This window comes from Monomorium pharaonis, chromosome 3 (assembly GCF_013373865.1).
Source record: "Monomorium pharaonis isolate MP-MQ-018 chromosome 3, ASM1337386v2, whole genome shotgun sequence".
Lineage (NCBI taxonomy): Eukaryota > Metazoa > Arthropoda > Insecta > Hymenoptera > Formicidae > Monomorium > Monomorium pharaonis.
In genome coordinates, this window is record NC_050469.1 from 11,200,429 (window position 1) to 11,215,239 (window position 14,811).

A 14,811-nucleotide genomic window follows, 5' to 3' on the forward strand; every position below is an offset into this window, starting at 1 on the left:
CAAGTGTATATACTCGCCACAATAGATTACTAGAGTTCCATGTACAAACGTTAAGACACGGAAGAGTGAAATGTTCCTGCCGACAGGTCCTCCGGGCGGCGGCTTCAAAGGATAAAATGAAACACGGGCGGATTTTGAGAATGCGCATCGCCGGGTTTTTATCTCGGTAATGAGCATCTCGTAACTTTTTTTCACGGCACATATATCACACGGATAATATACAGCGAAATGTCAGAGAGATGGAGAGGGAGGAAACGTCCCGGTAAGAATATTTGTGTGGGAACGGAGGGATGGTTTGGCTTAAGGCTCCCGTACGCTCTCCTCCGCTTCCTTCTTATCTTCTCCCTCGCCCCTCCGTTCCTCTCGCACGCGCGAAAGGCCAAAGCAGGGTCGAGGACTCGACAAATATCATAAAATGTAAATGTCGAGGATTCCGCGCGATCCTCGACGAGAAGCTCTTAATTTACCAATGCGCGTCGGGGCCCTTTCATCCGCGCCGCGCGTTCACGGCTGGATTAATTCGCCATCCATTCGTTTTCCGCTCTCGCGGACGCGTGTTACAGAAATTAAAATTTCCGTCTGGACATGGGCAGAAGCGAAGAATCACGATATATATCGGTGTCGGTCATTCATGATTTTTTCTAGAAAAACGCGATACCCTTGCATGCATTTGCCGTTGCTCATTTGATACTCATCATTTATCTAATTGTATAAAAAAAAAGAATATTCTTGTTTTGACAATAATAATGTTAAATTGCTATTATTATTTTCTATTCGATATTTTTTTCCTCTTGACAAACGAGAATATATTTTTCTTGAAACTACACAAAATTCTTCATGTACCCTGAGAAAAAAAAGTTGTCAATTCGACTAAATTTTTCAACTTGATTAAATTCCTTCAATTCAAGTATGTATTTATGCATAATCTCATTTCAGTATTTAATTTCAAACATAAAGATAATATTTTGAAAACAAAGGTATCCTCAAATCAAGAACGTTCTTTTTTACTATGTAATGCGGCAATATAGTACACACAATATACATTTGATGCATCAACAAAAACAGTCAATTGATTTTTTATTCGACAATCTTCTTGACCTGATTTCTCCAGAGCAAGAGTAATCAATGTTTAATCATTATAATAACAATTAAACGAGAAAAATCTCTCTCCCTTTACTAATCTTCTTCTCTAAAGATTATTTTTTTAGCATTAGTTTTGGGGATTTATTATTTTAATATTATTAATCTCGTCGCGAGGAATGGTCGGCATGCGTAACTTTATGATGAATCGCTTAACATTTTCTCGGCGAAAACGAATTTCCGGATGATCTGCCAAAATCGACGGCGTACAGTCGTTTATCTCCAGATGATTCGTCGTCGTCGGGGGACAAAACCTGCGCGAACCGACGCTTCGCATGCGGGGTGGATGGAACACCTTCGCGTCGACGTAACCAAGAAAAACTGCTCCCACCTTGGATCAGCGTTGTCGAGACATTATTGCGTTACGGTGCGGCTTTAATATTGGAACATGCGGTATCTGTGTATCCAATGTTGCAGCACACGTGCGCGCGCGCCGCAAATACGTGTGCTCGCTTACCTGAATTTTTACACATACGTTCGCTCGTTTGTACACATATACTTGAACCAAGTTCCTCCCCGGACCGGTCATCCGTAGAATTAATGGAAAAAAAATTCAAACAGACGACACGCTCCGCATTTGCACGTGCAAAAGTAATTTAATTATGCAAAAAATATTTTTTAATACCCTGCGCGACAAATTTTTACAACTATTTTACAACGGTCGGAAAACTTTTCGGGCATCCGTCAGTAATTTCGCATTTCGATTTATCCCAAAGTGACCGGTTATTGCACACAATAATATAGTCGCTATTGTTTTATCGCGGGTGCGCTGATGTTAATCAACACGCGGAGCGCGGGAAAACAATTGACTATTCGATTTAATTCGTGCTCGACCGTGGGTGTCTATGAACAGTCAAAAGGTCGTCAAGTTTCCTGTCGGTTTGCTCGCCAACTTTCGTAAAACGTGCCCGATAACTCAAAAACAAAGGTAATGTCCTCCAATCCGGAGAACGTACGTGTGTCCGTAGGAAACTTCGCCCGTCGTTTTGCACTTTCCTCTTCCCTTCGGCTGCTTCCCTCCACCATCTCCCTCAATCTGCTGTATACGTGGACCGTCGCGTATCACGAGACACCCTATACGGTATCGGACGATCCCAAGTTAAAGTATAAGATAGATGGTCCAGACCGGTGACCCTCTCGCGCCCTTAACGTTTTACTCGCATTTATGATATATGGTGCCGGCGCTAAAAACTGGCAGATGTGTTTTCGTTCCTCATGCGTCCTCTCACCCTCCCCTTTCCGCCCCCGCCCCGGGCACGACAAAACGAACGACAACGGGGTGGCGTGCGCGCACCTTTCCACCTTAGCAGCTGGATAAATCGACGGAAGATGCGAACAATACTTGAGAGATTACACGCCTAGGCGACGCGTTGTCACGCCGAGCGGAAAAACGGGCGGCGCTCTTTGTCATCGCGCCGCCGACCGCACGCTTCCACGCGGTCGCGACAATAATTCTCCCAAAGGAGATTCCGTCCGCGTCCTATTGTGGCGTCGGCACAGCAGAACACGTTCGAAATAATTCACTGTAATGTAAAGAGAATTAAGCACGCCTCGGCCTACATCCGTGTAGCGTGGAAATTACATTTCCGCGACGGATGGGATAAAGCTCGATGCCGCGTTCCGCTATCGGGGAACCCGCCGTCTTGAAATTGTTATAACTTCCGTGAGTGAACTTCGGTGCGACGGGTACGAAGAAAAAATACCTTGCCTTGTTGCAAGTTTGTAAGATTTAAAAAGAATGCACATGCTTTCATTACAATCATACAATGCAATTGAATAAAGCTGTTTGTTTGAAGAAACAAACATTTCTTATTCGATTATTTATTAATAACACTGTTTCAATAAAATAATACTTTTTTCAGTCAATAAAGATAATGTTCGTATAACATTATGTTTGAATAAAATCAATTAAATAAGCAAATTCAAACATAAAGAAAAGATATTCAAAAAAATCTTTGTGTACGTAAGCAAAAATATAGAATCTTCTTTAAGAAATTTGATAATCTCAAATTTCAGGAAAATGTTACATTTTTATTTCAATATTATGATAATCTCATCTAAACAGTATAATATGATTGTTTTAATAACAATAATCTTAAAAAATTCTAATTCTTGATTTGAAAAAAATTGGAATTTCCTGTCCGATATTTTATCCTTTCAATTTAATAAAAATTATTTTTTAATAAAGATAAAAACGTATATATTTTTTTCTTGATAAAACCATGCAAAATTTCATTATATGAACAATTATGTCTATTCAAAATGATCAAATTTTCAAAGATTTTAAATTTTTTATGTTTATAATGAAGTAATAGTTGTACATTTGAGATTAACATTCTTTTAACTATAACGCGAAAGACGAGAGGAAAAAATCGTAATATAAAAGCAATAAAAAAAACGAGTTTCGCTGTGCTATGAAACATACTCATTGATTCCTCGCAAATTAATATTTAACCCTCAAAAGGGACTCTTTTCAGCAACTCGTCGAACGGAGAGCCAATTTTTACGTGTGCATCAACAAAGCACATTGTCAATCATGGGAGTGCCGCGGAATATTATTCGCGTGTTACATCGTTATCGGGAGGGGAGGGGTAGCGTTTATTCTGCAAAACATTATTAATGCACGCATATTGCCGCGCGCTGTCGCATTCGCATAATCCGACGAGTAATCTCATCGCGTGGTTGATCACACGCTTCATCGCGTCTACCGTGCAATCAAGGCATAATGAACGTTAAAGGCGGGGATGCAGCGGAGACGCATGCAGGAGTATCTCTCTCGAAGCGCGAGACTTAAACGCGATAAACGGATTCGGGAGCAGCTAGAGTCTGCTGGAGCAACGCTAGAAGCGGCGTACGAACGAGTGCGCCGAACGAATGCGGGAGTCGTAAAAAATCAGAAGGACAGCATCTCCCGGATCGGACGGTCGATCTCGATTTGAATTTCAGATTATGCACGTCCACTACCGCGGACTACACACACATGTATAGGTATACACACGCGCATAATCGCGCGGTTGGAAAGTTACCGTGGGGCTCTAGCGTATGCATCCGTTTCCCAGCATTATGGTGAAATAAATAAAGGCGTAACGATACGTGAGACAATAAATAAGGGAAAGCAAGGGAAAAACACGGGGGACGTGAAATATAACTCACTTAAGGTGACAAAATTTTGTCCGCGGTCGGGATACGGGTCGACGAAACATCGCCGGCGAAGCGCCGCGTATTTTTCACGGCTTGCGCCGTAGAGGTGGAACGTCTTCCGGGAGGTATATCCTAATTACGCCCGGGGCCTCGGCCGCGCGGGTTTTCGTATAAATAGGCATCAGGGGTAATAGGACGAAAGAGGATCACGAGCGCGCGAGTGGCGAGCGCCGCGACGCCGGCGGGCGCTTTCCGTCCGCAACATTGAACGTAATACTTGTGGTGGTAATAACAATATGAACAAGTCAGTAAAAATGCCGCGCATGATCCGCTCGTGTCGTAATAAATAACAATAGTAATAAACCTGTCCCGTAAAGCGGAAAGCTCCAGTTTCAGATATTGCGATTCCATAAAGAAGTAATTCCTCATTTCGTAAATCGCTCGCAATATCGCTGAAAGCGACGGCGCCCCCCGCGTCCGCCATCGGATCATAATAAACAATTAAAATCTGCTCGAATTCTATCTTGGATACGATTTACAGTATATTGTAATTACGCATTTCCAACTCTGTAGCCAGGCAAACAATTCTGTACCGTTGCCCCGCGTGACAAACCACCGAGGGCACGATTAACCGCGCAACGCGCGCATTTATTGCGATTAACGACGAACAGAATTGATTTCCCGTAACAGTTATCTCGCCTTATCGAACGTATAGCGGCAGCCACTCACACCCACGCAGTGGTGTCGACGAGTCTTTCCCGACCACCCGGCGTGAAAAATAACCGTCCCGAATGGGCTCAACGGCGCCTCAAGGGTTCTTTCGCTCGCTCTTTAAGGGTGTGTATTTGAGTTTCAATTTAAAGAAGGCCACTTCAGGGGGATTTCCTGAGATGAATGAAGCTCTGGCCATTGTGGACTGGAAGGGGTTTGGAGAGTGCTCCGCGCGGCACCCTCGTCCGGTCACCGATCTTGTCGCGAATAATGGACGCTTTTCATTTCGCAACGGTTTCTTCGGCGATTAATTAACCGAATTAATCTCGATCGTCCGGTCGAATCACTCTGAGGGACGTACGATCCTCTCCAGATAGTGCCGACGCGATAATGAACGATTGATGTGGGATAAATGATTATCTCGTTACCGAAAGAGAAGAATAATGAGTAAAATAATTGAATTATTTTCAATAATAATACATTTCTCTGATAAATATTATAATATCGTATGCATGTTATATTAATTTATTTTTTGCTTTTTTAAAATGTATTACTTATTTTTGCCGTTTTTTTTTACCGATAACTTTTAGTCAAATATGAATAATCGTTTGTTATTTCTTGATAATTTACATATAAAGAAATGATTTTCATCACCAATTTTGTAACGGAATATTTCTTTATATCACGATTAGAAAGTTTATCGCCGTAAAAGAAGCGCTTTTGTTTGTTTGCCGTACTCTTTTATCTGCCTGCGTACAGTGCAGTGCCAGGTTACCAAAGAAGATTTAAAACTCTGGAGTCCGAGATTTCATTTTTTAACCCGTACCACTTTCCACTAAGTTAGGACCTACACTTCAACAGCGGGGACGCGGAAAATAAAATTCGCTCTTAAATTAACGCGACTGCGCCGAGTGGAACGGCGTGTTTTTCATGTATACTTGCTGAATGATGCACCGCAGAGATCACGAGACAGAAAAGTGTGCGAGAAAGTAAAAGAGAGAAAGAGAGAAGGAAGGAAAGAAGTTTCGTAGATGTTAAGTACATCCTTGATTTTTTTTCGCTTGACTTTATCCAACTCTCTCTCTCTCTCTCTCTCTCTCTCTCTCTCTCTCTCTCTCTCTATCTCTTTCTCTAACAAAGGTCACATATTCCCTTCGTAATTTTGCCATTATGCTAAGTGTCCTGAGAATACTTCGCAGTTACAGTTTATCTCGCTCTTTTCATCGCTGTTACGGACAATCGTGACTTTGTTTTACACTGTCCCTCTGCCCTTTTAACTTCCATCTTATTTGATGTATGTCCTTCTCTACATTTTAATTAATTAATTAATTAGTACACGCAGCTGCACCATTTACATTCGTTCTTAAATGCGCTTTCTTCTGAGGATATCCTTAGCGGAGACAGCATCAACAAAGCATGGTTGATTTTTCTGTCTCGAAAAAAAAAAAAAACGTTCAAGCGTAAGAGTCTTTTTTATATATCAAAAGAAACTTCTTTAGATTAAAAAAATCAGTTAAACAGAAAGACGTCGTTGAATAGTTGGAAAAATAAGCACATTCTCTAAAATTTAATTGATATTATGAATTTTAATTACTTTATTTCAGAAACACTAATTTTGAACCGAGATTCAAATCGCAATGTCATTATTATTACAGGAAGGTCGCTAATCCTGGGTCTCCTAAAATGACACCCTTTTATTTCTCGAAAATTGAACATTGCATTATATTAATACAAAAATATGATTTGCTTAAATATTACAATTAAAAAAATATTTATCTAAATGTTTCATACATTAATGACTTTTTTCCACATAAAATCTATTACTAAAAACGAATCTAAATCTAATCTAAATTTTATATACAGTTATGTTACATGTTACATATTACATCTTGCAAATCAATATACAAATGATTCATATCAAATGTAAAATTCATTGTTGCCAGTGGTAATATAAAACAAAGGAAAATATCTTTTAGTCGAGTTTAGTTCTGTCAGTTGATGTCGATTAAAAGACATTGTTCTTTGTCTGATTTATATCTAAGTAAAAGGAGTCCTCATATACATTAACTGGTAAATATTTAGTACTAATGACTTATTGAAGAAAAAAAGGAAAATGTGGCCTACTATGTCAGTTTTGAGGTCCAGTTTCTCAAATGTTAATTTGTAATTAAATTGCAAAAACATTCATTATTATAAAATACAAAACAGTATTATAAAAACCGCTATATCACCTTAAAACACTTTCTAAGTAACTATTTACGTTTTATTTTTATTTAAGAAATTTACTATCAAAAAATAAAGTAGTATATCAGTATTGATGGTGACCTTCCTCTAATTAAATCGTGATTAATGTTATTTTGTTAGTACCAGCAGAAATTATCGAAATACATTATACATTAAACTTAATTCTGCACTACTGCATAGCCTATGCGGATAAATTTTCAAAGAAGATGGACAGTGAAATCTTCGGGAGATATCGTCTTAAACGTTGGCATGAGCAAGGAGGAAACTACTGGTAGGCAGTGGGATTATAGTCTCCCACACACAGTCATGATATAGGACGAGCTTGAGGGACTCTGCCAGCCTGCGTGGGCTTAACCAACATTTACATAGGCGCAAACGTAGACTGAATAACAATGCTTGAAATGGAGCCGAAACCAGCCGTGGTATTCTACCAGGATGGTCGTATCTGCGCTTAGGCACAGGATTTGCAGTGTGTCCATGAGGAATGAATAATTTCATTTACATTCTTTGGGTAATTTTATTCATATTTTCGACTTAAGAAAGTAGAGAGTATAGTGAAAATTTGTATCTATATTTTTATTCTATCTTGTATATACATTTTACATTAATCTGTGCTGTAAATTCCGAATAAAATATATTCAAATTCTTTAATCAACACGAACTAAATTTACGAAAAATTAAATGTAATTATTTATGTACAAATATAATTTAAGCAATGCAGTGCTCTTTAAAAATTTCAATAAATCTGTTAAAAAATAACTAAGAAATACAATTTTATTAAATTTTATAATTTTTTATTTATATAATTTTGGATGTTGTATTTAAGCTTTGTTTTAATATTATCAGTTATTTATAATTTAAACTTTCAGTATTTCTGTAGACAAAAATCAATTTCAAATTTCCCTAAAAAATTGTTTTTCATTTTAATTTTAATAAAATGTGTGCATTATATTTGTTTTAATATATCATGCGTTTTATTGATATATATTCTAAAAAGCGTCCGTATTCATGTTGTTCTTTTTAATTATCACATGTTTGTTAAAAAATTGTTTTAATTCCGGCGAATGCAGTAATTAAATTATACTCGCGTATCGTCGTTCAAATAATTGCTATTGTTTCAATAGTATTGCCAGTAACAGAAACGGATATTTATTATTCAGCCGATAAGCGTCAATTTGAACAAATTTAATAATTTGTACATGCGCATTTTAGTTCGTTTTTGGCTCGTGCCAGTGTCATTATTTGTCAGAATATATGCTCTGTATTTGGGTTAGCGATTCTGTCGAGCTTGATAAAGTAACTAACATTGGCAATAAATAATTTGTGACTGGCGTAAACAAATTTAGCAGGTAGTTTACGAGCATTGACAATTGCCCGCGAAACCTATATGAATATACCTGATTGCAAACCCATTTCAAGATTGGCACTTAATTACAGTGAAACGGCTATATGTTCGTATGCGCCACTACAAATGCAAATAGATGAATGCGCGCTCGTCGAGCTCGATCCAAAAAATGTTCGACTAAATTGCGGGGAAAAAGTACAAGATTTAATTAAAAGTCAAATGTATTTACATTTTATATATATATCTCTGTGTGTGTGTGTGTGTGTGTGTTATAATACTGAATATGGATAAACTGGACTTGCATAGTTGAGAGAAATTGAGAGATGTGAAAAATTCTAGGTCGAGCTTTTCTGGCCCACGTTAACTCTCAGGAATAAAAGGAAATAATTACGCATGGCGCGCGCTGTGTCGAAAATTTAACGTAAAAAAGATTCTAACGGCATGGAGCAATGCAATGAAATTTTATGTTTTGCAGTAACATAAATTAGCGAGTGTACGGCGCGCTTCCACGCGTCACGTGCGTAATATGCACGTACGTGGTCGGGTCCACAGTGAAAAAGGGCCAACCCCGTACGACCGCGGCATGCTAACGAGAGAGCAATAAAATTAGTCTCAAGATAATTAAATCGAACGCGCCTGTAATAGGCTAATGGTCGGTAATTAACAATTTGCGCGCACCTATGTAAGTATAGGCTGCACGTACTAGAGAGGGTTGTTGGAAAAATATACTTATATAGGGAGAGGTGGTTGCTCTCGAGTAAACCGTCGTTTAAGCACCACATGGTGCGTGCAAGAAGCACCGCCGGCGGTTCGGGTGCTCGGCGCAAAATCGCCTGATTTTGCGATATTCATTGCAGGGCCCCTATGCCACCCGTATTCGCTTGCGACACGATCCTTAGATGTGTGCATTGCACACGTTGTGTAATTAAGTTTTGCAAAATGGAATTAATCCACCTGCTGTTTTGCGTGATTTTCAAAACTGACACGTGCATGGGAACAATGGCGCGCACATATCGCCTTCATCTTTTAACTTCTACCGCCTTTCTTTCATAGTACGTGCATAATTTGCTTTCAAGTTTGTAATTTAAAATGTAATGAGAATGTAATGAGAATACTAATCCATTTGCTATATAATGATGGTTTACAATTATGCGGCCAGTAAATTGTAATGTAATTACGAAAAAGTAATATGTGACAAAAAAAAGATTTAAAAAATATAGAATTGTTTTCTTTTATCAATTGCAGCGATTATTCGAGAAAAAAAATTGTTAAATATAAAAGTTTTGTGTGTATGTTTTTATTAAATATTAAGACTTTTGTTATTAGCAATTTTAATAACTGTTTTTATGTTGCTAATATCTTTATAACACTGATTTCTTAAAATATATTCAGGTACAATAATGTTTACAATAAATAAGAAATCAAATTTATTAGATTTCCTCGAGATTATAAATCTCTTTAAAATTAATTTATTTTCAAAATTCTTATTTGTTTACTTTCTGTTTAGATTTTCTTGGTAAATTGATTTTTCGCTTAAAATAATTGTTATGCCGAAACTTATCGCGCGTTTTCGAACAGTGCATACTGCGATTCGAAAATAAAGCAACGATGCGAGGAGCGAAATCGAAATGAAGCCTGATACGAAATTGGCAATACGAATTGTTCCATTATGCGGTTAATCGAGTGAAAATTATTAGAACCACGCTATCAGAGGTATTCGCGTATATCAAATCGTACAAATCAAGTGATGTGAATCGCTGATGAATCGCAATTTGTATCATTTGAGTATGAAGGTACTTCAAGATAGTTATTTCAATCAGAAATGTTATTTAAAGATTCAATCTTTAACAGTTGTTTAATAATTCGTAAACTGTGACCGAATTATTCGTTACCAAGATATTTATCGACAGAAATAATAATTTACATTATACAGAGTGTCTACAAAGTCTGATCCCATCTTCTTCGGAAACGGCTCGAAACTATGAAAAACTATGAAATACATCTTTAAAATTTTGAAAGAATTCTACCCTTCCTCCCTTCCTCTATTTTTCTTAAAAGAGTAAATCCCTCGAAATAATAAAATACGTATTTCGCGGTTTTTTATCATTTTAAATCAAGATTTAGAAAGTAGATATATATAAGAAATAGATTTTATATATAAGATATAAATATATAGGAGATTGATTTTATAGACTCTGTAGATTGTATGTCTCAAAATTAATATAAATTTGTAACAGAACGATTATAAAATCGAGAATCTGTTTTTTGATACATATAATGTAAAAATCGTATAATTATAATAAAAGAAAAAAAAACAAGAAAACATCGTTAATGTTCAGATAAAATAAATTTTCCGATAATTTCGGACAACTTTCGTATCACTGAATTATAAAAATACGATTGTGTATTTTAATTCAAAATCAATTCTACTGTCGTCATTACGGTCGCACGAAACGCGTTCCGCAATCGAGTCACCGATAACCAAGCGTGGAATTACTCTGCGAAGGATACATATACATCGCGCGTCTGGGCCAAGGTTTGTTAGTTCCCCTCGGGATTTACTTAAGCGTACGAACGTGCGAGAAGTGGTAACGAGCGGCACCGTGGCAGACAGAGCGCGAGAAGAGAGAGCGGAGGGAAGGGGGGAAGGGAGGGAAATGTAGAACAACGGTATCTCGCATATATCCTATCCTCCCTTTTGTTCGCATGTTATCCTTCTCTGCAGAAGAGATTCTGCAGCGTCTACATTCTCGCCGTCAGTTAAATTGTCCCGGCTGAATCGAGCCATGTCCCGCTCGAGTCGAAACCAAGCTCGACTTCCCATAATTTTGCAATGACAGCACGGGCTTGCATGCGAAAAGTTCTGATAATTATCGATATTGCCCAAACTCCATATATGCTCCGCAAAATTTATGAGTTAATGAATATTGTTTATTTACGGACGTTTACGCACGGTCGGCATTAGTACTCAAAATTCTATTTTCTTTCCATTCTTTTAAGAGATTGTATAAAAATTATGTTTTTTTTTGTTATTTTGGAGCATTGTCCTGTTGTTTATTTCAATGTATCTAAATTTGTTCTTATCTATTAAAAAACAATAACATTGTGTTAAAATTAAAAGTTTATTCACACAAACTTGTATAACTGCATAACCATATGCATAATCATATGCATAAAGAAAATTACCTAATCGCAATTTTTACGCGTATCCTTACAATAGAAATACAATTGGATAATTTTCAATAAGTATACAGTTATGTAATTATGTAGGTTTGTCTAAATAGGTCCTAACACAAGCATTTATCATGCAATTTATGTTTATATGTATCCTGTACACTTAAGCTGTATAATTTAATATAATTTTGTATAAATCTACTATTTAAGTTTTTATTTTTGTCACTAAACTTGTTAAATAATAATAAGAAATACCCATAAGAAATTACTATCGCATTGATAGCTCTGTACTTGTATTACATACAAAGTTTCAAAAATGAGAATAAATGTAGTATTAATATATGATGTTAATATTAATATATTTTATAATGGGGGAGGGGAAGAAACTGCTTTGGATAATGTACAAAAAAATAAAAATGTTAATTTAACATAAAATTGACATGATAAGTGATATCCAATAATAGTATCTAATCTTAAGAATACTGATTTCCATCTATTTCATCATATTATATATTAATGTTAATTTTGAAAATAGTAAGCTTGTTCTTTGTCGCTGCAATGTGGTACTGGTGTAATAAGTTAGAATGAGAAAAAATATATTTGTCTTATTCTAACTTGTATCAATGCAGCAGTGCAGCGACAAAGAACAGTTCTATAATCTCACGAATTAAAAAAACAAATAAGTCGGATTTTAAAAGTTTTAATCAAATCAAATATTTTATCTATTCGTGTAAATATTCATAATTCATAATCTTCTAACAATATTATTTACAAAATTAATATAGCAATTTACAAATTAATAAAAATTTTAGCATTTCTTGTACGAGTCAAAAAAAGATTCACGAAAATTTTTAACACATTGTTGTCAGTATACTGTAAAATGAATCTTGCCTCAGTTCTTGAACATAAAAAAAAATGTATGCTCAATAAACAAACAAAACTTTTTATTTATTCCTCGATTCTCTATCTCCGATTTTAAATCAAATCAACGATTTAAAATTTATTTACAAGACACTGATTTGTTTTCTGACATTAATGCTTATAAAATAAAATATTCTGATTCAAATCTAACGTCAACAATGTGTTAAACAATAAGATCATATGTATATATAAACAGCCATTATGAATTCTAGATTATCGTATCATAATTCTATTGCCAATGTTAAAACATTGCATGCTGAAAGACATTGTTTTAAAATGTCGTATCTAAATGTACATATATTAAAAGTCAACAAAATAAGCTAAATTTAGCAAATAAAGAGTTATTTGATTATGTGTATTATTTGTTGATTTAAAAATATCTTCAATTGCATAAGTTAATACTACTCTCTTGTTATCTTAATTTTTATGTATATTTTTTATTTACGATTTTTACTTTAACTTTTATTTGAAACAAAGTTTATTTAATAGGAATAAAAAAACTCCCGTGCTAAAATGCTAAATTTATTATATCACAATAGATTTCATTTCTTCACATATCTGTATAGGACTTTTATGATATACTATACACAAAGTAAAATTAAATCATGTTTATTGCAGCATCATATGCAACCTTACACATGCCATTTAAGACATTTTGTTCACAATGGCTGTATGCAAGGATTGCAATTGACCTGCCCATTTATCGAGAGCATTGTAACGTGTAGCGCATACCGATTTTTTATCCAATTCAAGAACTTGATTTACCTGCAAAGGATTCAGGGACTTATATTGAGTGCTTTCCATTTAGTGACACAAGTCGACACAAGTACCGTTCTATCTTTGTTACTCATTGAACATAAAAAAAGATAGAACGATGCTTGTGTCGACTTGTGTTACTAAATGTAAAGCACCCATTATGTTTGATCAAAACGCGCGCGTTTGTAAATGGTTTTAAATTGTAAAAATATTACCTGATCTATACGACCATGAATAGTATTGTCCAAAATGCAAGATACCAAAAGACTTTCCACTTCCGAAACGTCAATATTCAATTCCTTACTTATAAAAGGAATATAAATTCTAGTATATGGTCTTATTAACTTAATTAGAACCTAAAAAAAATTGTATTTACATTAATACAAAATAAAACATTAATAAAATATGATAATATGCATAGGTGTGATATACAAATTTATATTATCTTGAAATAATATCGTAAATTACAAAATGAAAATTTTGTTATAATATTACTAATATTAATGTAAATTGCGAATGTAAAATATACCTGCGTACGTATGTTCCGTAATAAATCCTCAATGTGTTCTCTAATAAAGGGATCATCCATAATATTGTTCCTATTTTGTTTTAAAATTAATTCAAACTGATTGATATCATTATTCTGATAGCTGACAACTAAATTTGTCATTGCTAAAATTTCAGGGTCATTTTTGTATGGCTTTGCTTCTTGTGAATCAAATGGATTAATACCAGACTTCATTAACCTAATAATGCAATTGTACACATATTGATATTATATTACTGTATTGTTAATATTAGTATAATAGTTAATGTCTGTATATCAGTATATAAATATCATAGAGATCACAACAAATAATCATACTCACATGTTAGCTAAAACTAAATATTTTAAACACGTTGTACGTCTTGGTGAACCAGATTCATCATAATTTTTGAAGGCTTCAAAAAAGTCAGTGTGGGCTCTTTCAAATTCACCTTCTCTTAAATGCATTTTACCTCCACATTCTGAAAAAAAATACAAGCACTTTTGTCATTCTACTTTTCTAAAACTTTGCGACAAAATAATATATTATTACCAAAGAATGAGTAGATTAAAAGTCAACAATATATTATTACTTCTGGAAAACATTACAGTTATTACCTCGGATAACACCCATAATTAGAGGATGAGGAATAGCACTTTTAATATGAAGACTCTGTTCATAAAGTGTTTTCAATTTCTTATTATTTTTTTGTGCTGTATACATCTGTATCTCTAAGGCATAAATTTCCAATAATTGTGTTCCTTTTTTCAAATCATCTTCTCCATCATCAGTCTAAAAATACACATACATAAAACAAGTTAAATAAATAATAACACACACAAATAATTTATA

At 35.2% G+C, this 14,811-nt stretch overlaps 1 protein-coding gene across 2 annotated transcripts in view; it reads right to left on the bottom strand.

Annotated features, from left to right (window-relative positions):
- LOC105829601 (COP9 signalosome complex subunit 2) overlaps positions 1-14,811 on the bottom strand; it is a 76,028-nt gene that overhangs the window by 60,156 nt on the left and 1,061 nt on the right. The window contains exons 5-9 of one of the 2 annotated variants that reach the window (XM_012668601.3): positions 14,577-14,751; positions 14,302-14,440; positions 13,962-14,178; positions 13,648-13,788; positions 13,178-13,441 (exon numbers count right to left, since the gene is read on the bottom strand). In XM_012668601.3, the coding sequence (XP_012524055.1) occupies positions 13,322-13,441; positions 13,648-13,788; positions 13,962-14,178; positions 14,302-14,440; positions 14,577-14,751 (792 nt within the window). In that variant the 3' untranslated portion in view covers positions 13,178-13,321. Of the gene's footprint in view, positions 1-13,177; positions 13,442-13,647; positions 13,789-13,961; positions 14,179-14,301; positions 14,441-14,576; positions 14,752-14,811 lie in introns of those variants that run through there. The other variant, XM_036284118.1, reaches the window with a different exon arrangement.